We start from the raw sequence: 23,327 nt of genomic DNA on the forward strand, positions 1-23,327 counted from the left end.
TTGGGGTTTGTTTTGGGGGGCCTACCTTTCTGGGTGCCTGTCCCGGTCGATGGCAGACACAGAATGCTCCCAACCTCAAGGGGTCTCTATAGGCCATTGCTCCTCATGCCTCTCTAGCGGGGGCCAGGTTCTGGCTTGTGGTCCCCAGTAGGCAAGAACTCCATGCTTTGACTGATGCCAGAAAGGCATACATATCCATTCAGCCTGGATAGCTCCGGGGGAACCTCCGGGACTCGCCCAGAAAATGGCATTTCATTACATTCAATGCTGGTTTTTTACATGAACTTGCTGGAAGGCTGCTATCTCTGTCCCCGAATGGTCTCGTCGGGGACAGGAAGCCGATGACTTGCGAAAGGTCCCCACTCCCATTATTCATAAGGGTTTTTCATATTATATTTTAAAGTGTATTTGGTATTTAACCCCTGCAATATGCACCACAACCAAGGTTGTTTCGTTGATGGTGCACACCACAACCAGGGTTATATTTAGGCCATCATAAAAGGTAAAACTGCCATGTACACACAAGCTCTCACTTGCTTTCTCAGGCCTCCATTAACCATCACCCATCTGGAAACAAAATCCTGAGTCAGATTCAGATTCAGATTCAGATTCAGATTCAGATGTTTATTCAGGTAAGGTATATACATACAAGTGATGTTACATTAATGGATTGATAAATAGATAGAGCTAGTACATACAATGCCTAAAGCCACTATTACGCAATGCGTTTCGGGCAAGAAAAACATTAATATCTAGAACTTAATACTAATTGAGCATAAAGAATAAAAGGTGTTGAGAACAAATACAAATAAAGATAAAAAAAAAAAGGGGAAAATGACTGAAAAAGCAGCACAAATACAATAGGTTGACAAACAGTGTTGATTAAAAAAAAAAGAAAATAACAGATATGGGTTGACAATAGAGGAGTGAGGTAGATTACAGGGAATTTATAAGGTAGTGTTTAGTTTTTATCTTAAACTGGTTGAGAGAGGTACAGTCTTTAACATGGTTGGGAAGGTCATTCCACATTCTGGGCCCCTTGATTTGCAGAGCATTTCTAGTTTGATTAAGACGTACTCTAGGAATATCAAAACTGTATTTATTTCTGGTGTGGTGCTCATGGGTTCTGTTACAACCTTCTATGAAGCTTTTAAGATCAGGATTGGCATTATAGTTTAGCGTTTCATATATGTATAATACACATGAGAGAATGTGCAGTGACTTAATATCTAACATATTAAGAGATTTGAGTAGGGGTATCGAGTGATGTCTGGGGCCAGAGTTGGATATTATTCTAATAGCGGCTTTGTGTTGGGTAATTAGAGGACGTAAGTGATTTTGGGTAGTAGAACCCCAAGCACAAATACCATAGTTGAGATAAGGATAGATAAGGGAGTAATAGAGAGTCACCAGGGCAGGGCATGGTACATAATATCTGATCTTAGAAAGAATGCCCACAGTTTTTGCAACTTTTTTTGATATATTTAGAATGTGTCCCTGGAAATTCAGCTTGTGGTCAATGAGAATGCCAAGGAATTTGCCATCTAATTTGTTACAAATTTGGGTATTGTTTATTTTGAGATTTATAAGACTAGAGGATTTATTGCCAAACAGAATATAGAAGGTTTTGTCAATGTTAAGGGTGAGTTTGTTGGCAGTTAGCCAAAGATGGACTTTATTTAGCTCAGTATTTACTGTGGCATTTAGAGCAAGAGGGTCAGGACTGGAGTAAATGAAGGTTGTGTCGTCAGCAAATAGAATTGGTTTGAGGTGTTGGGAGGCATTTGGAAGGTCATTAATGTAGATGAGAAAGAGGAGAGGGCCAAGTATGCTGCCCTGAGGAACACCAATGTTGATGGGTAGGGTGGGAGAAATTGTATTATTCACAGAAACATATTGGAGCCTGTCAGTAAGGTAGGACTCGAGGTATTGTAGGGAGTGTCCTCTGACTCCATAATGATGTAATTTTAGAAGAAGGTTATGGTGGTTGACAGTATCAAAAGCTTTACGCAGGTCCACAAATAACCCAACAGGGAACTCCTTTTTATCAAGAGCTGTATGAATCGAGTTAAGCATACTAATAAGTGCATCGTTAGTGCTTTTTTTGGGTCTGAAGCCATATTGGCAAGGGCTAAGTATATTGAGTTTGGCTAGATATGAGTAAAGCTGCTTGTATATAAGTTTTTCAAAAATTTTTGACAAGTTTGGCAGGATTGATATAGGTCTGTAGTTGTTAACATCTGTGGGGTCACCACATTTGTGGACAGGCGTTACTCTCGCTTTTTTTAGAATATCTGGAAAGGTTTGGAGTTCAAGTGACTTGTTGAAGAGCAAAGCAATAGCAGGGGCTAAAGATCTAGAGGCTTTTTTGTAAATTAAAGTTGGTATCTCCTCAAGGGCACCAGACTTGGTTTTAAGGGAAAGGATTATCTCATTGACGTCAGTGGAGTTAATAGGCTTTAGGTACAGAGACTGTGGATAGTTACCTGTAAGATAGTCCTTAATGTCAGTACTGGAAGATGGAATATCATTTGCAAGGGATGAACCAATGGAAGAGAAGAACCTATTGAACTCAATAGCAGAATCAGAGGCTGAAAGCTGACCATCGTTATTAGACAGGAGAGTCGGTTTGTTATTTAAAGATTTCTTTGATCCCAATATTTGTGAAATTGTGCTCCAAGTTTGTTTAATGTTGCTCTTTATTTGAGTAAATTTATCTTCGTAGTATTTAGTTTTGGCTCGTCTAATTATCTTAGATAGCAATAATGAGTAATTCTATTTACTTTCCTTCTGGGCTTTAGTAGGAAGATGGGCGGCATGTGTGGTACAGCACCATCCAGAGTGTGGGACGTACAAGGTGGCCATACTAGCAGCCATTGAGCTTTTAACACCACCAAATGAGTGATTGCCATGTATATATTTATTGGCAAACTGTGTGCTATATCCAGTTATATGTTTTAGGTTTTTATATATGTCTGTAAACATGTGTTGGAGGTATACTTCATAGTGCTATAAGAATAATAATAATAATTAATAAGTAGGTAAACACAGGTGTTGGAGGTATAGTTTGTAGTACTATAAGTAGGTAAACACAGGTGTTGGAGGTATAGTTTGTAGTACTATAAGTAGGTAAACACAGGTGTTGGAGGTATAGTTTGTAGTACTATAAGTAGGTAAACACAGGTGTACAACTTCAATTGGTGGATTTTAAAATCAAAATGTTCTCTACATACACAGCTTCAGATCTACAGGACGAAGCAGATGCTCTTGCGTCTAAACACCCGAACGTTGAGTCAGTACTGCTGGATGTTGTGGAGCGTCCGGACCTCCTGGAAGACCTGGTGAGAGGTGCAGATGTTGTGGTGTCACTGCTTCCATATATGCTCCATCATGTGATTGCCAAGCACTGCATCCAACAAAAGGTGCGTATGAGTTGATTATGATGTAAGGTATTATTTGTGTAAGCAATGACAGTGTTGTATATGTCAACAGTTTGGGCCAGTCAGTGAAGCAACAACTGTTGAATTGACTCTTGACCCTCATAATTCTACCTCAAATCCATCGTTTCCAAGTAAAATGTCAGTTGCTAGAACTTTTACAAACTCTCTACTGAGATGTTGTACACCTTCATTGTTCCAACTTGTCAACATGCTGAACATTCATACCTTGCATACATTCTCCTGTGTTTCTCTATTTATAACACTTTATATTGAATTGCAGTGTTAACAGACTTAATAAACCTTTCATAGAGGGGGTTATGAGAGAGCCCACAGACATAGAGGGGGTTGTGAGAGAGCCCACAGACATAGAGGGGGTTATGAGAGAGCCCACAGACATAGAGCCCACAGACATAGAGGGGTTGTGAGAGAGCCCACAGACATTACACCAGAGAAAATACTGCATATTTTGAGCATTGGTGAAGGTAAACGTGACCAAGTGAAAATGGCTTGTAAGTCAAGAGGCGGAGCATATGGTACTCTGAGGACATTAACAATTGTGGGTCGTGCAGTACAGTGATCTGTGACCTTGACTAATAATTAAGGTTGTCGGTTCCTTCTCTGGGCCCAGACTAAGATGTTTGGCCATGTTTTCTTTAAGTAAATAAGTAGCCAGGAGTTAGGCAACTGTTTTAGGTTTCATTGTGATGGAGGTCAGTAGTTGACCTTGGGGGAGGTCTCGATGAGCCTAATTACAGGCCTTCCTGTTCCCCCGACAATGGCAGTTACCCCAATATGTTCTTAAACACTGTTAAGAAACATTTAATATGTCTTATACCATCCACATATAATGTTTATATTGCACTGTCTTATATGTCTGCCTTATCCTCCACACTGTACTTGTGAAGTTGTGTAATAACTTGTGGTTTCCTTCTTGCCATCTTGCCTTTAGCCTCACATTTTTGACATACTGTATATATATATTGATTATTTTCCAATTCTGAATTTCTCCATCAATCTATTGCCGTTTTAGGAATTACCCCATTAAGCTTATACAGTGGTACCTCGGAATACGAGTGTCCCTGTATACGAATTTTTTGGAATACGAGCAGGATTTGCTTGAAAAATTTGCCTCGGAAGGCGAGGGTGTTGATACGCATACAGGCCGACCTAGTGCGTGGTGGCACAGCAATTGCCGCTCAGTTTACCAGTGCCTCGTGCCCAGTGACTATCCCGCCTGAATTCTTCACCAGGATTTTCAGTGTTTTGTTGGATTTTTGGCCATTTGACCATAAAAGTTATTATATATCTCAGCATGGGTCCCAAGAAAGCCAGTGGTAAGGATCAAGGCAAGAAAGCCCATATGAGGATGACAATAGAGGAAAAACAAGAGATCATTCGGAAGCATGAAAATGGTACACGTGTTGTTGAACTTTGTAGGCAGTACAAGAAAGCCACGTCAACAATATGCACTATACTTAGCAAGAAAAAGGACATTATGAGTGCTAAAGTGGCAAAAGGCATATCAACAATCTCAAAACAAAGACCACAAATACATGAGGAAGTGGAAAAGTTGTTATTAATTTGTATACACAACAAGATGTTAGCGGGTGATAGTGTTTCAGAGGCCATCATTTGTGAGAAAGCCAGGGTATTGTATGAAGACCTTGTAAAGAAAACCCCTGGAACGAGTGCAGATACGATAGACTTTCAAGCAAGCAGGGAAGGGTTTGACAAATTTAGAAAAATTTAGAAAAAGAATGTGATGCCTCACTACAGAGACATCTTGCAAAGACGGGAAAAAACAATCTTTCATGGACAGATTTGTTGTGAGAACATCGAGCAGTGAGCCACAACCAGGACCTAGTGGTATGCAGGCAAAACGTGCCAGGGAGTGCACCCCAGAGAGGTCCTCGCTGCCTGATGTGATAATGGAAGGGGACTCCCCTTCCCAACAGTAACACCTCTCCTCCTCCCCCCTCCTCACCATCTTCCATACGCCAACAGCAGTCATCAACAAGGGTAAATAATAACTTAAACATAGTTTTGTAGGTTTATTTAGGTGAATTAGGTATAAAATTGAGTTTGAAGTGAGGTTTTTGGTAGTCAGGAACGGATTACTTCATTTCCCATTATTTCTTATGGGGAAATTAGCTTCGGTTTACGAGTTTTCGGAATACGAGCTGTCTCCTGGCTAGGATTAAACTCTTAAACCGAGGTACCTCTGCATATGGTTTTCTTTATATTTAAGTTAAGCCCAAGATGCTCTGAATATTTGTGGTTTTTATGTATGTACTCTTGCCTAAATAAACATTATTATTTTTATTATTATTATTGAGAAAATCTGTGGGAGCAGTGATTAGGGTTGGAACCTCTATGGCGGGTGTTCCCAGGCACAAAAAAAACGTGTGCGGGGGAACACCCGCCACACAGCTTCCAACCCTCAGTACTGCTCCTACTGATTTTCTCATTGATGCAGTCAATGTGATTACTCTGTGTATTATTATTATTATTATTATTATTATTATTATTATTATTATTATTATCATTATTATCATTATTATTATTATTATTATTATTATACATTCCCTCTCTGTGTGGTTCAGCCTGGAAGTCCCATGGAATGCAATTACTGTAACAATTTCTTCCGTTAGAATTTAAAGACACCATATACTGTAGTACCTTGAGGTTACCTTGAAATGGTTTCGGGGCTTAGCGTCCCCGCAGCCCGATCCTCGACCAGGCCTCCTAGTACAGGTATATGATACCATTGTCTCATTTTTCAGACGAACTTGGTGACTGCTTCGTACTGCACTGCAGAAATGCAAGAACTTCACCAGGCTGCAGCTGATGCGGGCGTCACCATGGTTAATGAGGTTGGGCTCGATCCCGGCATTGACCATCTCTTTGCTATGGAATGCTTTGAGGAGGTAAAAGATTCTTTTTTGTAAATGTAACTAGTATGCTTGACCAGGTCCTAAAGGTTAGGTTTACATAGGTACCATTGACCAGGTCCTTAAGGTCAAGGTTTATAGGGGTATACTCTACCCAAGCATAGAGACCTTATTTTCAGAAAGACATAGTTGCTCTGGAGAAGGTGCAACACCGGGCAACTAAAGTCATTTACGAGCTAAGTCAACTCTCGTATCAGGGAACACTTGAAGGCTACAGGGCTGACAATGCTGCAACTGTTAGTTGATAAGGAAACCAGGTACGACATGGCAGATCTCATTGAAACTTTTAAAATATAGAACAAGTTAGAGGATGTTGATCCGGATACTTTCTTCAGAAGGTTAGTTGTAACACAAACAAGGAGCAACAGTTGCAAGTTCAACAAGTCACAATGTAACACTAAGAACAACAGTGTCAAGTTACCACTGAGCTGCGGGGACTTTTGCATACATCTTTGCGTCATCTGGAAATATGATGTGGTTTGTGATTTTTTCATCTATGTTGTTGATGTATAAAGGGTTGGCCCCATGATGGAAACTTTTGGTACTCAACTTACAATATTTTTCCAGTAAGATTCACTTACAATCTTTTGCATTTTTTAACCCTTGTTTGACCCATTCTAGAAAAGCGATATATTAAATTTTGTTTGGGTTTATATGGAGGTGAGAACACACATTCATTCCACTATCATGATAAAGGTGACTGCCCCAAAATGGTTATTGAATTAGTTTATTGTTAATTTCCAGGTTCAACGAGGGGGTGGTAAGATCGACTCGTTTGTGTCATACTGCGGAGGACTCCCAGCTCCGGAGTTCTCCGACAACCCATTACGCTATAAGTTCTCGTGGAGTCCTCGAGGCGTTCTAATAAACACACTTTCTGGTGCCAAGTATATTGAAGAGGGACAGGTAAGTGGTGTTGCTGTGATTGTTATTCCCTCTATATGACATAGTTGTGCATAGTAGATTACTTTCCTCCTTCACGATGTTACTGGCATTGTTAGAAAAGATTCCCCACTGCTCTGGTGTGTAATTGTTGACATGCCATAACTGCATCTTATCCTATCCTTAGCAAGAGCAGGGCATTGCCCTCCTCTATAAACAGGCCATAACTGCATCTTATCCTATCCTCAGCAAGAGCAGGGCATTGCCCTCCTGAATAAATGTATAAAAATGTATTAATGTATTAAAAACCAAATTTTTGGATGTGACCTACATTCTTTCTCAAGGTATCATATACAATGTTCTGAACTCGATTCTAGGATTAGCATTTGTAAATCTGGCAGCGTGCCTCATTTGGCGTCCATTAATGCCAACGCTTGATGGACGCCAATTTAGATGAGTGAATTTGCATTTGATTACATTTATACCATTTATACCTGTACATATATTGGGTCTTTCCTTCACCTCCGTTTAAGCACTATGGCATTATAGTAAGTTTCTCCAGTTAGTACAATGTCATAGGGAATGTCGGTGAAAATTTGGTGAAATGATGTGCAAGAGAGACAGAACAAAAATAACACTTGTTCCTAGGATGATGATTGCACAGCCTCCTAGTGCCTTGTACATCTTTCCAACATCCCTTCATTATTCTTTCTTTTCATCATCATCATCTGTGCTTTCCAAAACTTCTGACAATCATCAACTGCTACTAATTCTTGCAACTCATTTCAGGTTGTTGAAATTCCCCCTGGCGGCACACTTTTGGATTCCACCAAAGATTTCACATTCCTTCCTGGCTTGGCACTCGAGGGCTTCCCTAACCGTGACTCGACCGTTTATAGAAGCCTTTATGGTATCCCCGAGGCAAAGACGGTTCTAAGAGGCACCCTACGCTTCAGGGGCTTCTCTGAAGTGGTCAAGGGCTTGCAGAGGATTGGTCTGATTGATCCTGAGCCTCACCCCATGTTGCATCGTGGAGGCCCCGACATCACTTGGGTAAGAGATGTGCTTGTATTCTCCCACATTCCTGGCAGGGGTGACGTGTTCGTGAGGCTGGAATACTTCTTCACCATTATAGTGCTCTTTATTACCAATTTAATTATGTTTATTAAATGTTTTCTACAAGTACAGTATATTAATTTTAAGACTTGCCCAATTGTTAGTTGTAAGATTTGCCAAAAACATGTGGAGTGATTAGCAGCTTTATTAAAAAAAAGAACAATGGAATACCATATATCAATACAACAATAATCAATGTATATTTTTCTCATTACTACTAATAATAATAATATTATTATACCCTGTCGTGGTTTAGTCGCTAGAGTGTATGTGTGTGGGAACACTCACTCACGGGTTCGAACCCTCATCACGGCTCCTGTGGATTTTCTTAATATTATTATATTGATAATAATATTTTATTTATAAGCTCCCCCCTCCCTGGGAGGGGGAGGGGGAAGGGGGAGCCCCAGACCTACCGTGCCGGCTATCCACTATCAGTTCTGAGGTTGGATGTCAAAAACGCAAAAAAACACCGACCGGCGGGAGGGAGGGATGCTGGGGAGCCTCCAGGTCTCACCCAGAAAATGGTGTTTCATTACATTCAACGCTGGTTTTCTGGGGGGAGCCTCATCGGCTCCTCTGAGCTAACTACCCACAGAGGAAAAAAGAGGGATGCACCCAGGAGGCAGTCGCCACACACTCCCCAACTCAATGTCAAGACAACTGGCTGCAACCACCAACCCAAGGCGACACAAGCCCGAACGGGCCCAGGAACGACACGAGACAATGAGCAGCCAGGCCCCTGTACGACCGCCGAAAGCCCCGTGCCCAAATGTCAGCTAGGACATGCCGCCAAGACGGCAGCAAGAGCAGCGAACCCATGAACGCCACGGGCACGGGGAAGGAACACAGGCTGGCCAGTCGCAATAACAGGGCAGATGACCCAGAAGACCTTCACCCGCGAACAGGGAAGAACAGAACTGGATCAACCCAAAGCGCGTCCCGGACACAGAGGCCGTGGCACGCAAAGAACAGCGGAGGGGCCGCAACTGAACACGAAACATGAGGCACCCCCGGCCCGACCAACCAAGCACCAACAAACCAAGGACCCCTCCGGAAAGCAGCAGCCTCATCCTGTGCCAGAAAAGAGGGATATGGCCGCAACCGAACAACCAATTGCCACGATGGAAGGAGGAGAAATCCCTGTGCTGGTGGAGAGCAAGAAGCCCAGCAACCCAACCTCAAGAGGCAATTGCCAACAGGAAAAGAGCCTTCGAGAAACAAACCCGAACCGAAGGGGTCACAACCAAGCAAGGAGAAGAAAGAGCATGCTGTCCAGAGACCAGGATGGCTCAAGCAGCACATGAATAGGCCGGAGGTGAAACAACGCATGAAACAGCTTACGAACGGTGCAGATATAACACCAAGACCGAAAGCAAGCCAGAGCGGCTCCGCCAGCGCCGCACGAAATGAGGCGACAGTGCACGTCAAAATGACGGCCTCGAAACCCCCGCCAGAAAAGCCAAGCCGACGCCAACAACGCAGCTACCTAAGAAGGGACAGAAACAAAAGGTAGGACCACCAAAATACCCCATACCACCGCCAAGAAGAAGCACGCAGGTGGGACACCAACCACAAAGCCACCTGACCACCAACCGAGGGTGAGAGACCCGAGGCAGAACCCAGCCGGTCCCGGCAATGTTCAACCGAGCCTAGGAAGAGGCGGAGCTGCGGAAGATCTCGAGCGTGACCACCAAGAGAGCAAAGTCAGAACCCAAGCCGGCAAGAAAGGAGATGGAACGTCTGCCAAACAGAAAAACTCCCCAACGCGAGCAAGCCCGCCAGGAGATCGGAAGCTACAGGCCCGACGCGAGACTCCAGAGAAGGAACACCGCGAGACCCTGAAAATGCCAACAGGCAGGGCAAGCCAGGAAAACAGGAACCCAAACCTGGCAACAGGAGGGCCAAAAGGCACAAACAAAACACATAACGTGTAGGACAAAAGGAAGCTGAGGAACGAAGAAAGCAGGCAGCAAACGGGAACGAAGGGATATGACCACTACTATCAACATCCGCAGAGGAAGCAACAGGGTAGAGAAACACAAGCCAAGGAACACGTGGGGCACATGTAACGGGGGAAACATGTCTAACTGAACCCCCAAATGAGCCGTAGAAAAGATAAAAGAAGCATACCAGTGTCAGAATAGAAGACAATAGGAATGCATGAGGAAGGAATGTGGCGGAGGTCAACCCCACACCCAGCGTCAAGTGCAGATAAGAGCCCAGAAGGCACAAGAACCAGTACAGAAGTCAAATGACAGGCAAGAGGCGAGACTTAGAGCCAAAGCTCATCCCCAGCAAGCACAACTATGTGAGGACCACGAGGGGAGTACAGAGAAACCAACGTGCATGGAAAAACTAAGCCCGGCACAGCAAGACCGGCAAGGAATGAGGGACCCAGAAAATCATGGGAACGAAAGAACCCATACAAGGAAGGCTCAGGAAGAAGCACGGAAGGGCTGAACAAAACGCCACAACCATACCCCAACACGCAACCGCAGTAACAAAACCGCAGCAAAAACGTCACCACATAACACCCTCGACACAGGAACACGGACCACATATTGGGCACCTCCACCTTTGCACCTCGGAACACAGTGAAAGTGGGGCCCCGAACGCAAGCATGGGTGGACATGCATAGGAGAGGGACTGGATGGGCATAGTCAGGAGCTGCCTCGTATCGGCCAAGAGGTCTCCTGCAGTCACCTGTGTCCTGATGTGCGAATCGGGTGGTTAGAAACAAGAGCTGCCACGTATGGGCCAATAGGCCTGCTGCTGGCACCCCTGTTTGTAAGTTCCATGTTCTCAAGTACATACGTACTCCCATTTGTACCCCCAAAAAACGAACCAGTGGCAGGATGAAGGAGACGCCAGACCGCATAAACTCACCTGCAGAACAAAGGCATGGTTTGTCAGATACTTCATGTTATGTTGCTACTATGAGTTTCTCTTAGGTAAATATCTCACTAACCCAACTATAAATGTTCAACACAAACATTTATGAATAAAGTTGTTTGTTTATTTATATATACTGTACAATTGTTACATTCTTGTACAACCACCAGCATGTATATAGTGTTTCAGGCAGGTCCTTAATCCTAATTTTCCCCGGAAAACGACCCACCAAATGATTTAACAACCAGGTACCCATTCACTGCGGGGTGAACAGAGTCTATAATTAAGGGTTGGCACCCAGTCCAATCCTCCCTGGCCAGGGTACCAACTCAGGCCAAAGTGCTTGTGAAGCGCCAGGCGAATGCTTTACCACTGTACCACGTGACTGAAGTTATTGATTGATTGACTGATTAAGTTAGAAATTTATTGGGGTAATATTTAATATTATATGAAGAGTAAGCAGATGTATATATGTGCTTTGTTAAAGAAATTTAGCAAATAATGTACAGTTTTTAAAGTGATACTTAATGATAAGAGTCATACCTTACCTTGTGGTTACCTATCCTGATGGGATTTTGGAGATGAATGTCCCCGAGGCCTGATCTCTGACCAAGCTTCCAGATCATAGAGACAATTTTAGACAGTATGCCACAATAGTATGGCTGAGGTAACTAGAGTACTGGATAGAAACAATATAGATACAGTGTTTAATAAACATAATACAGTGGTACCTCGGAATGCGATTGTCCCTGTATGCGAGATTTTCGGAAGGCGAGGTGTATTTACTCCAAAAATTTGTCTCGGAAGGCGATGGTTACTTCGGGAGTCGAGTTTGAACGCGAGTTTGTTGATACGCGTACAGCCGACCTAGCGCGTGGTCGTTCGGCGATCGTCGCCCCTCTGCCCCGCTGCCCCTCAGTTCACCATTGTCTCGCGCGCAGTGACTACCCCCACATCAATTCTTGTCGTGAATTTTCAGTGTTTTGTTGGATTTTTGGTGATTTGTCTATACAATTTGTTATTATATATCTCACCATGAGTCCCAAGAAAGCCAGTGGTAAGGATAAAGGCCAGAAAGCTCATGTGAGGATGACAATAGAGCAGAAACAAGAGATCATTCGAAAGCATGAGAACGGTACACGTGTTGTTGATCTTTGTAGGCAGTACAACAAAGCGACATCAACAATATGCACTATACTTAAGAAGAAAGATAAGATTATGAGTGCTAATGTGGCAAAAGGAGTAAGAACATTAACGACACAAAGACCACAAATACTTGAAGAAGTGGAAAAGTTGTTATTAATTTGGATACACGACAAGGAGTTGAGGGGTGATAGTGTTTCGGAGGCCATTATTTCTGAGAAAGCCAGGGTGTTGCACGAAGACCTTCTAAAGAAGACCCCTGCAACGAGTGATGCAGAAAAGAAAGAGTTTAAGGCAAGCAGGGGCTGGTTTGAAAAATTTAGAAAGAGAAGTGGTATCCATAGTGTTACAAGGCATGGGGAGGCAGCCAGCTCAGACAAACCAGCCGCTGGACGATTTATTGACGAATTTAAAGAGTTTGCAGAGGCTGAGGGATACCTACCGCAACAAGTGTTTAATTGTGACGAAACAGGACTGTTTTGGAAAAGAATGCCTAAGAGGACATACATTACCAAGGAGGAAAAATCCTTGCCTGGACACAAGCCTATGAAAGATAGGTTTACGCTTGTGCTGTGTTCAAATGCGAGTGGCGATTTAAAAATTAAACCCTTGCTAGTGTATCATTCTGAAAATCCAAGGGTTTTCAAACAGTATAATGTGCAGAAAACCCGTTTGTCTGTGATGTGGAAGTCTAATAAAAAAGCATGGGTGACTAGGCTTATTTTTTCGGAGTGGGTGAATGAAGTGCTGTGCCCTGCCATAGAAAAATATCTGCAGGAGAAACAATTGCCACTCAGAGCCGTGCTTCTCCTTGACAATGCTCCTGCTCATCCTCCAGGCTTGGAAGATGATTTGATGCCTCAATGCAATAAATTCCTCACAGTTAAATTCCTTCCTCCTAACACCACTCCTCTAATTCAGCCTATGGACCAGAAAATCATAGCGAATTTTAAGAAACTGTATGAAAGGGCACTTTTCCGGAAATGTTTTGAAGTGACTGAAGCCACAAACCTCACCCTCAAAGAGTTCTGGAGAGAGCATTTTAACATTTTTAGTGCTTTAAAACTCGTTGACAAAGCCTGGCAAGAAGTGACTCAAAGAACCCTGATCTCTGGCTGGAGAAAATTGTGGCCTGAAGGTGTGAGAGAACTAGACTTTGAGGGGTTTGAGCCTATAAATGATGCGCCTATTGTTGAGGAAATTGTTAGTCTAGGCCAGAAAATGGGCTTGGAATTGGATGGTGATGATGTGGAGGAGTTGGTGGAAGAACACAACGAAGAACTGACCACCGAAGAACTCCTAGCCCTTCAACAGGAACAGGAAGCCAACACAGCAGCGAATGATTCTGCAGTGGAGGAGGAGGTGGTGGCAACAGCACCAGCGAATGTCCCTTCTGCAGTAATGAAGAAGGTGTGTCAGATGTGGGAAGAGATTCAAACAACTATTGAACACACTCACCCAGACAAAACTGTAGTAGGCCGTTGTCTTAATCTTTTCAATGACACTGTGATGCCTTACTACAGAGAGAGCTTGCGAAGAAGGGAAAAGCAAGCTTCCATGGACAAATTTGTGGTGAGGAAATCGAGCAGTGAGCCTCAACCAGGACCTAGTGGCACTCAGGTTAAACGTCCCAGGGAGAGCACACCAGAAAGGTCCTCACTGCCTGATGTGATTATGGAAGGGGACTCCCCTTCCAAACAGTAACTCCTCTCCTCCTCCCCCCTCCTCACCATCTTCCATACGCCTACAGCACTCGACAGTAAGGTAAGTAATAACTGGAACATACTTTTGTAGGTTTATTTAGATGAATTAGGTATAAAAATTTAGTTTGATGTGGGGTTTTTGGGGTAGTCAGGAACGGATTAATTCATTTCCCTTTATTTCTTATGGGGAAATTAACTTCGGAATGCGAGTTTTCGGAAGGCGAGGCGTCTCCAGGAACGGATTAAAATCGTATTCTGAGGTATGCCTGTAATAATAATTTCTATAAATTATCAATGGTGCATTCAGGTAAAAGTACATGCATACCAAATGAGTTACAAAGAGAATGCTGAATTTCTAGATAGAGCTCATATATACTAGGCCTAAAGTCACTAATAGGCATAGCCTTTTTAGGCAAGATTTGGGAAAAACTAAGATGTGAAACTAATTGAGATCAAAAGCATGAATTGAACTGAAATAGAACAAAAGAATGACAACACTCCATTGTTTTCCCTAGGCATGTAAAGTTTCACCAGGTTAGATAGACAACATTGCTGTATTATAGTGTGGAGCTTCAACACCAGTGTAAACAACTAGAGAACGAATATTTTATGACTAAACTAGTAATATTGTGTTGTTGTTGTGGCCTAGAAGTATGGCACACATATGGTTTTTAACCGTGATGCTCATACCAGCCTTGTCCTGCTTCAGTTATTTTATTATTTTTATTTATTTATTTATTTATTTATTTATTTATTTATATATATTGTATACAAGAAGGTACATTGGAAGTGTAAGGATACATAGCATAGTAATTACATTCTTGTAAAGCCACTAGTACGCGTAGCGTTTCGGGCAGGTCCTTAATCTAAGAAAATTTTAAGTAGGTAAATACTAGCAAAATTTATAAAAATAATAACAGGTACATTGCAAGAAAAAAAATTAAAGACGAGAGAAATTTGTAGGTATATTAAAGCACATAGGTAACTCAGATTGATTGTATTGATTATTATTATTATTATTATTAGTGTGAGTTAATTGTGCAAGTAATAATAATAATAATAATACACAGAGAGATCACATGAACATGATACTGTATATCAAAGAACAAATCTACAGGAGCCGTGATGAGGGTTCAAACCTATTCGCTGAGTGTTCCCAGACGTGCTCCAGGCAACTGTACCACAACATGGTACCATGTCGTGGTACAGTGGACTAGAGCGCGTCTGGGATCACTCCGCACATAGGTTTGAACCTGCATCACGGCTCCTGTGGATTTGTTTAATAATAATAATAATAATAATAATAATAATAATAATAATAATAATATTGATAATGAAGACTAAACCACACACAGGAAAATAAGGAAACGATAACATTTCGGTCTGTTTTGGACCATTATCAAGTCGATTGTGATGGTAATGATGATGATGATAATAATGTAATGAAAACACAATGTATTGATGAGAAAATCAGCCCCGAGGAGGATTCAATCCTGCTTACATGGTACTCCCAAACAAACGCCCATGACCACCACACCACGACATGGTCAAAAGCAATGCAACTTGGGATTCCACTGAATCCTTTAGGGGTCCTGAAGCTAACAAGTGAAACCCAATCAGGGTTTGTCTTACTGCCACCCATGCACTCTGACTTATGGTCCAGTAGTTCTACCCTAACACTACTCCTCACATGAACAAATATTGTTCATTTGATGAGATCTAATTGATGAAAAGATGGCTTTTGAGACTTACTGTACACACAACAAAAGTGGTGCTTTGTATAAGAGAAGTTTGAGTGATGTATTGGGGCTTGAGTGATCCCCAGAGAGTGATCTCTCTCTGGGGTTTGGGTGAGGTATTGGGGCTTGAGTGATCCCCAGAGAGTGATCTCTCTCTGGGGTTTGAGTGATACATTAAGTCAGTCATGTGTCTAATGGCCCTGGCTTTGTTTTTTAGAGACAACTGCTGTGTAGTCTACTCGGCCAAATGGACTCCAATATCTTCTATGATAACCTGAAGACGCTGGTGTTAGAGCGGGTGGACAACGAGAACCAGCTTAACAGCATTGAAGCGCTGGGACTACTGAAGGACGACCAGGTGCACAAGGCTGGCACGCCCCTCGACACACTCTCCCACTACCTCTCCAAGAGGCTCGAGCTTGGTACGTCGCACCACCATTCCTCTCTTATGTTATATTGTCATTTTCATTGATTTAAGCCAAAGTACATTCATTAGTGCTGTCCCAACCACTTGGGCTGGATGGTAGAGCTACTGTCTTGCTTCATGCAGGTCGGCATTCAGTCCTCAATTGTCCAAGTGGTTGGGCACCATTCCTTTCCCCCGTCCCATCCCAAAGCCTTATCCTGACCCCCTTCCCAGTGCTATATAGCAGTAATAGATTGGCACTTTCCCCCTGATAATTTCCTCTCCTCCCTCTTGCATTGATGTTGTTTTAAAGCTTATATTATACCCTTTGTGGAGGGTTGCACTGACTCCATTATTGTGTATTAATGAGAAAGTTAGGAGCCACAAAGAGGATTGGAACCACACACAGGGTACTCCCAGTCACTTGTAAGTACCAGGTGTGCGGGTTCAAATGCTCCTATTCATGTTCTCACAGATACATAAGAAGGTGCAATATAAGATAGACAGGTAACAAAAGCCTACAGAGACTAAAGCTAAGTGAGATCACATTTGTTTAAAGGTTTGAGTGTATGTAAATGTATATTCTGGCATATGACTTCCAGACTAAAGCACATGGAATATTTGCTTGTTTTTTATAAACTCCCCATAATTTTCTCTATAGTTTTGTTAGCTCAAATTAGGTATTTGTTGAATTTTGTGACAAAAACTGCATGAAAGAGGTAACCCCACATAAATAATTGCTGGGAAGTGTGTAAGTAGGGTCCCACAAGGGTCCATTTTGGGGCCAACGTTTTTTTCACATACATCAATGACATAGATGAGAATATTACAAACCACATCATCAAATTTGCAGATGTCATTAAGATCTATGGTAAAGTAAGAAGGGAAAGTGATATTGAGACCTTACAAAGAGATCTACATGAACTCCACAAATGGTCAAAAGACTGGCAAGTGCTTTTTAATGTCGATGAATGCAAGATCTTGCATGTAGGCCATAACAATCCTCGTCACAACTACTAAATTAACAGAATTACATAAATAAATAATAATAAATAAATAAATAAATAAATAAATAAATAAATAAATAAATAAGTGTTTATTTAGGTAAGGTACATACATACAAGAAATTTTTACAATGATTGGTTGACTTGTAGGTAGAGCTAGTGCATACAATGCCTAAAGCCACTATTACACAAAGCGTTTCGGGCATGAAAAACTTAAATGACAAGCTTAATACTAATTGAGCATAAAGAGTAGAATGAAAACAAGAAATGAAAACATAGCTTGACATTATGAAAGGATGAAAGTAGTATGAAAGTAGAAGTAGTATGAAAGAAAGTAGTTATGAAAGTAGAATGAAAACAAGAAATGAAAACATAGCTTGACATATGAAAGCATAGCTTGACAAAACAAAACATTACAACAGATAGATGAAGAAAAGGACCTTGGAGTCAGAATCCATCATTCACTGAAAGTTGCACAACAAGTGGGAGCAGCAGTAAAAAAAGCCAACCCTAACCCTTGGAATAATCAAGCGTACCTTCACCTTTAAGGAAAAGAAGGTAGTCATTCAATTGTATAAGTCTCTGTTGCGACCCCACCTGGATTATTGTACTCAGGCATGGAGACCTCATCTTCAGAAAGACACAGCTGCTCTGGAGAAGGTGCAACACTGGGCAACTAAAATCATTCCAGAGCTAAGTCATCTCTTGCATCAGGAATGGTTGAGGGCCACAGGGCTAACAAAACTGCAAACCGGATCGCATCGAAACTTAAAATACTGAACAATTTGAAGGATGTTGATCGGGACAATTTCTTCAGAAAGTCAGAGGTAACACGAACGAGGAGCAACGGTATCAAGCTCAATAAGCCACAATGTAAGACTGAAAATAGGAGATGCTTGTTCACCCATAGGATTGTGGAACTGCCTACCCGCCAAAACTGTAAACTCCCAAAAACTCTGCTGAGTTTTAAAATACAGCTGGAAACGATTATCAGGACAAATTGGGGGCCCTTTGACAAGCTGCCAGCTTCCTGTCCTCGCCGAGGCCACTAGGATTAGTGGCCCTCAGGTAAATTCAGGTAAAAATAATAATTTCTCAACATAATAATGTCTATCCATATCTCAACTATGGTATTTGTGCTTGGGGTTCTACTACCCAAAATCATTTACGTCCTCTAATTACTCAACACAAAGCTGCTATTAGGACAATATCCAACTCTGGCCCCAGACATCACTCGGTACCCCTACTCAAATCTCTGAATATGTTAGACATTAAGTCACTGCACATTCTCTCATGTGTATTATACATATATAAAACGCTAAACTGTAATGCCAATCCTGACCTCAAAAGCTTCATAGACGGTTGTAACAGAACCCATGAGCACCACACCAGAAATAAATAGTTTTGATATTCCTAGAGTACGACTTAATCAAACTAGAAATGCTCTACAAATCAAGGGACCCAGATTGTGGAATGACCTTCCCAACCGTGTTAAAGACTGTACCTCTCTCAACCAGTTTAAGATAAAAACGAAGCTATACCTAATAAATTCCCTGTAACCTACCTTACCCCTCTAATGTCATCCAATGTTTTTTTTTTTTTAAAGAGCGCTGTTTGTCGACAGAATTGTATTTGTGCTGCTTTTTCAGCCATGTTTTCATTCCATGTTTTCATTTTACTCTTTATGCTCAATTAGTATTAAGCTTTAGTCATTTAAGTTTTTTATGCCCGAAACGATTTGCGTAATAGTGACTTTAGGCATTGTATGTACTAGCCCTAACTATAAATCCATTACTCTTTGTAAAATCTCTTTTATGTATGTACCTTACCTAAATAAACATTTTGATTTTGATTTTTTTTATAATAATAATAATAATAATTTATTATTATTATTATTATTATTATTATTATGTTTATTCAGATAAAAGTACATAGGGTACATACCAAATGAGTTACAAGCAGAATGTATAACTACTAGATAGAGCTAGTATATACTAGGCCTAAAACCACTAATATGCACAGCATTATGGGCAAGATGTGAGGAAAACACTTAAAAACTAAGACAAATCTAATTGAGATGAAAAGCATGAATTGAATTGAAATAGGATGGGGGAAGATGACAGTAATTACATGATGGATGGAACAGCAGAAATTGCAACATAACAGCAGAAGTAATTTTAACTAAATAAACAGACTCCAATTTTCTTCAAGTTTATTCATGGCAGTTTAAGTTTATAAATACTGTAACCACTGGAAGGTTAATAAGACCACCTTTCTGTATTTTAGAAACAATGCTTGGCAAGTATTTGAAGAGATTAGCTCACCAAAGTATCTAATGAAATTTTCAGGGTTTGTGTCCACAATGGTACCTTATAAAAAAAAAAAATATGTTTATTTAGGTAAAAGTACATACATAGAAGATGCGTTACAAAGATAATGTTGGATTTATAGATAGAGGTAGTACCTACAATACCTAAACCCACTAATACCCATAGCATTTCAGGCAAGGTGGGGGGGGGGGGGGGGGAGGGGGAACACTTAGACTAAAACTTAATACTAATTGAGATCAAAGTATAAATTGTGTAGAAAAAGGAAAAAAGAGGGAGGGGGGGGGGGGGTAACATGGCAAAAATCAGCAATTTTACAACTTGGTCAACAAACAGTATTATTTGAAAATAGCAAGACATGGGTTGACATTTAGGAAGTAAGGTAGATTACATGGAGTTTATTAGGTAGTACTTAGTTTTCTTTTAAACTGGTTGAGAGAGGTACAGTCTTTGGCATGATTGGGAAGGTCATTCCACATTCTGGGTCCCTTGATTTGTAGAGCATTTCTAGTTTGGTTAAGTCGTACTCTTGGAATATCAAATAGGTTTTTGTTTCTGGTGTGGTGCTTATGGGATCTGTTACAACCGTCTAGGATTTGTTTAAGGTCAGGATTGGCATTACAGTTTAGAGTTTTAAATATATAGAGTAAACATGAGAGGATTTGTACATCATGAGAGGATGTGAATTATGGCATTTGGTTTCCTTTGTTAGGGACAAGAAGTACGTTAGGCTTGTCAAGGTTTGCCCCGGGAAAATGAATGAATTTTCCTAGGATACAACCAAGAACAGTTGCCTAACTCACAGGTTTCCTTACACCTGATAGATCTGTTCACCTAGCAGTAAATAGGTACTTTTACCTGATTTACCTGAGGGCTACTAACCCTAGTGGCCTCGATGAGGACACGAAGCTGGTGGCTTGTCGAAGGTCCCCCCCCATTTGCCTTGCTGATCATTTCCAAGTATATCTTGAAACTCGGTACCGTTTTGGAAGTTACGGTTTGGGCTGGTAGGCGGTTCCATGGGTTAATAACTCTATGGGTGAAAAATCATCTCCTGTTCTCAGTCCTACATTGTGGCTTGTTGAGCTTGGCACCGTTGTTCCTTGTTTGTGTTACATCTGACCTTCTGAAAAAATATCCAAATCAACATCCTCTAAGTTATTCAGTATTTTAAAAGTTTCAATGAGATCCACCCTGTCATGCCTGGTTTGCAGTGTTGTTAGCCCTGTGGCCCTCAACCACTCCATGTACAAGAGTTGACTTAGCTCTGGAATGACTTTTGTTGCCCAGTGTTGCACCTTCTCCAGAGCAGCTATGTCCTTCTGAAAATGAGGTTTCGATGCCTGGATACAGTAATCCAAATGGGTGGAGAACCTCTTCAGGTAGGACTGAAGTAACCAAGTAACCTCAAGAAGATACCAAGTAACCTCTTGGTTTCTTGGAAGTCTTCATACTGTTTGGGAATTAAGCCTGGAACGACTACACTGACCACTGAGCTTACAGGACCACTTATTTCTTATGAGTGTTTACAGTATTAGTGCTTGAGTAGGAGGTCCACTGGCTGTTGTCTCCAGAACACTGTACAGGCTCTCTGAATGACATCCTCATGGCTTCACTGCTTGTATACACTTACATCATCAAGGTAAATGGGGAGGACCTTCAACAAGCTTCCAGCTTCCTGTCCTTGTCGAGGCCACTAGTTTTAGCGGCCCTCTGGAAATCAGGAAAATCATTAACTGCATCGTTTCTACTTTCATTAATATCCATCACACACCTCTCTAGTTTCCACAGCTGCTTAATTGTGTGGTTTTTGCAGGACCTGGCGAGCGTGATTTAATCGTTCTTCGTCATGAGATTGGTATCACTTGGCCAGATGGCAGGAAAGAGTTAAAGGGCATCAACTTGGTGACGTATGGCGATCCCAATGGTTACTCGGCCATGGCAAAGACTGTGGGCTATCCAACCGCCATTGCCACCAAGATGGTCTTGGATGGAGAGATCCAGGGTAATGGCATGGTTCTTCCATTTACGCGTGACATCTACAAGCCTCTCATCACCAGATTGCAGAACGAAGGCATAACTGCTACAGAAAAATCAACTTGGTTTTAAACATTAATAAATTAGATATATGTAGTTAACATCTTTTTATACTGTGTGATAATTCTTGTAATATGGGTAATGAAACATTTGTTACGTATATCTGTAGGTCAGTATTTCCCGAGACTTTGGTTACTTTGGGTAAGTGATGACAGTGTTTTCTTCAAGTGGCTTCCTTCTCAACTTACAGTTGAGGACTCCTAATTCGATTCCTGGATGGGGCATTAAATAAATAGCAACTACAGGCATTGTAGGGGTTGCATCCTAAGGAAGATCAGTAGTTCATATACAGTATATATATATATATATATATATATATATATATATATATATATATATATATATATATATATATATATATATATAATATATATATATATATATATATATATATTTATATATATATATATATATATATATATATATATATATATATATATATATATATATATATATATATATATATATATATATATATATATATATATATATATATATATATACAGTGGTACCTCAGAATACGAGTGTCCCTGTATACGAGTTTTTCGGAATACGAGCAGGATTTCCTCAGAAAATGTGCCTCAGAAGGCGAGGGTTACCTCGGAATCCGAGTTTGTTGACACCCATACAGGCCGAACTACTGTAGTGCGTGGTGATACGGCGATCGTCGCCCCTCACCTCTCAGTTTACCAGTGCCAGGAGCCCAGTGACTATCCCACGTCAATTCTTCACCCGGATTTTCAGTGTTTTGTTGGATTTTTGGTCATTTGACCATAAAAGTTGTTATTATATATCTCACCATGGGTCCCAAGAAAGCCAGCGTAAGGATCAAGGCAAGAAAGCACATGTGAGGGTAATAGAGGAAAAACAAGAGATCATTCGGAAGCATGAAAATGGTACACGTGTTGTTGAACTTTGTAGGCAGTACAACAAAGCCACGTCAACGATATGCACTATACTTAGCAAGAAAAAGGACATTATGAGTGCTATATTGGCAAAAGGCGTAAGAACGATCACGAAATAAAGACCACAAATACTTGTAGAGTGGAAAAGTTGTTATTAATTACGATACACAACAAGGAGTTAGCGGGCGATAGTGTTTCAGAGGCCATCATTTGTGAGAAAGCCAGGGTATTGCATGAAGACCTTGTAAAGAAAACCCCTAGAACGAGTGCAGATACGATAGACTTTAAGGCAAGCAGGGGATGGTTTGAAAAATTTAGAAAAAGAAGTGGTATCCATAGTGTCATAGTGTCATCCATATCCACCACATCTCTCCTCCTCCCCTCTCCTTACCATCTTCCATACGCCTACAGCATTCATCAGCAAGGGTAAGTAATAACTTGAACATAGTTTTGTAGGTTTATTTAGATGAATTAGGTATAAAATTTAGTTTGAAGTGAGATTTTTGGGGTAGTCAGGAACGGATTAATTCATTTCCCATTATTTCTTATGGGGAAATTAGCCTTGGATTACGAGTTTTCGGAATACGAGCTGTCTCCAGGAACGGATTAAACTCTTAAACCGAGGTACCACTGTATATATATATATTATGGACAGGCTAACTGTTTCTAACAATAGGAATTATGTTTAAAGCATCCCCTATTACAAGATGTGGAGTTTT

General features: G+C 41.2%; 1 protein-coding gene across 2 annotated transcripts in view; it reads left to right on the forward strand.

The window, feature by feature from the left end:
• The window catches only part of LKRSDH (lysine ketoglutarate reductase/saccharopine dehydrogenase), a 78,099-nt gene extending 56,088 nt beyond the window's left edge, over window positions 1–22,011 (forward strand). For both annotated transcript variants that reach the window (XM_045753123.2, XM_069338740.1), the window contains 6 exons: window positions 3,238–3,422; window positions 6,224–6,367; window positions 7,136–7,297; window positions 8,063–8,326; window positions 16,087–16,291; window positions 21,423–22,011. In XM_045753123.2, coding sequence (XP_045609079.1) covers window positions 3,238–3,422; window positions 6,224–6,367; window positions 7,136–7,297; window positions 8,063–8,326; window positions 16,087–16,291; window positions 21,423–21,715 — 1,253 coding nt within the window. In that variant the 3' untranslated portion in view covers window positions 21,716–22,011. The remainder of the gene's footprint in view (window positions 1–3,237; window positions 3,423–6,223; window positions 6,368–7,135; window positions 7,298–8,062; window positions 8,327–16,086; window positions 16,292–21,422) is intronic.
• The last annotated feature ends 1,316 nt before the right edge of the window (window positions 22,012–23,327 follow it).

The sequence above is a fragment of the Procambarus clarkii genome, chromosome 5 (assembly GCF_040958095.1).
Source record: "Procambarus clarkii isolate CNS0578487 chromosome 5, FALCON_Pclarkii_2.0, whole genome shotgun sequence".
NCBI classification, from domain to species: Eukaryota; Metazoa; Arthropoda; class Malacostraca; order Decapoda; family Cambaridae; genus Procambarus; species Procambarus clarkii.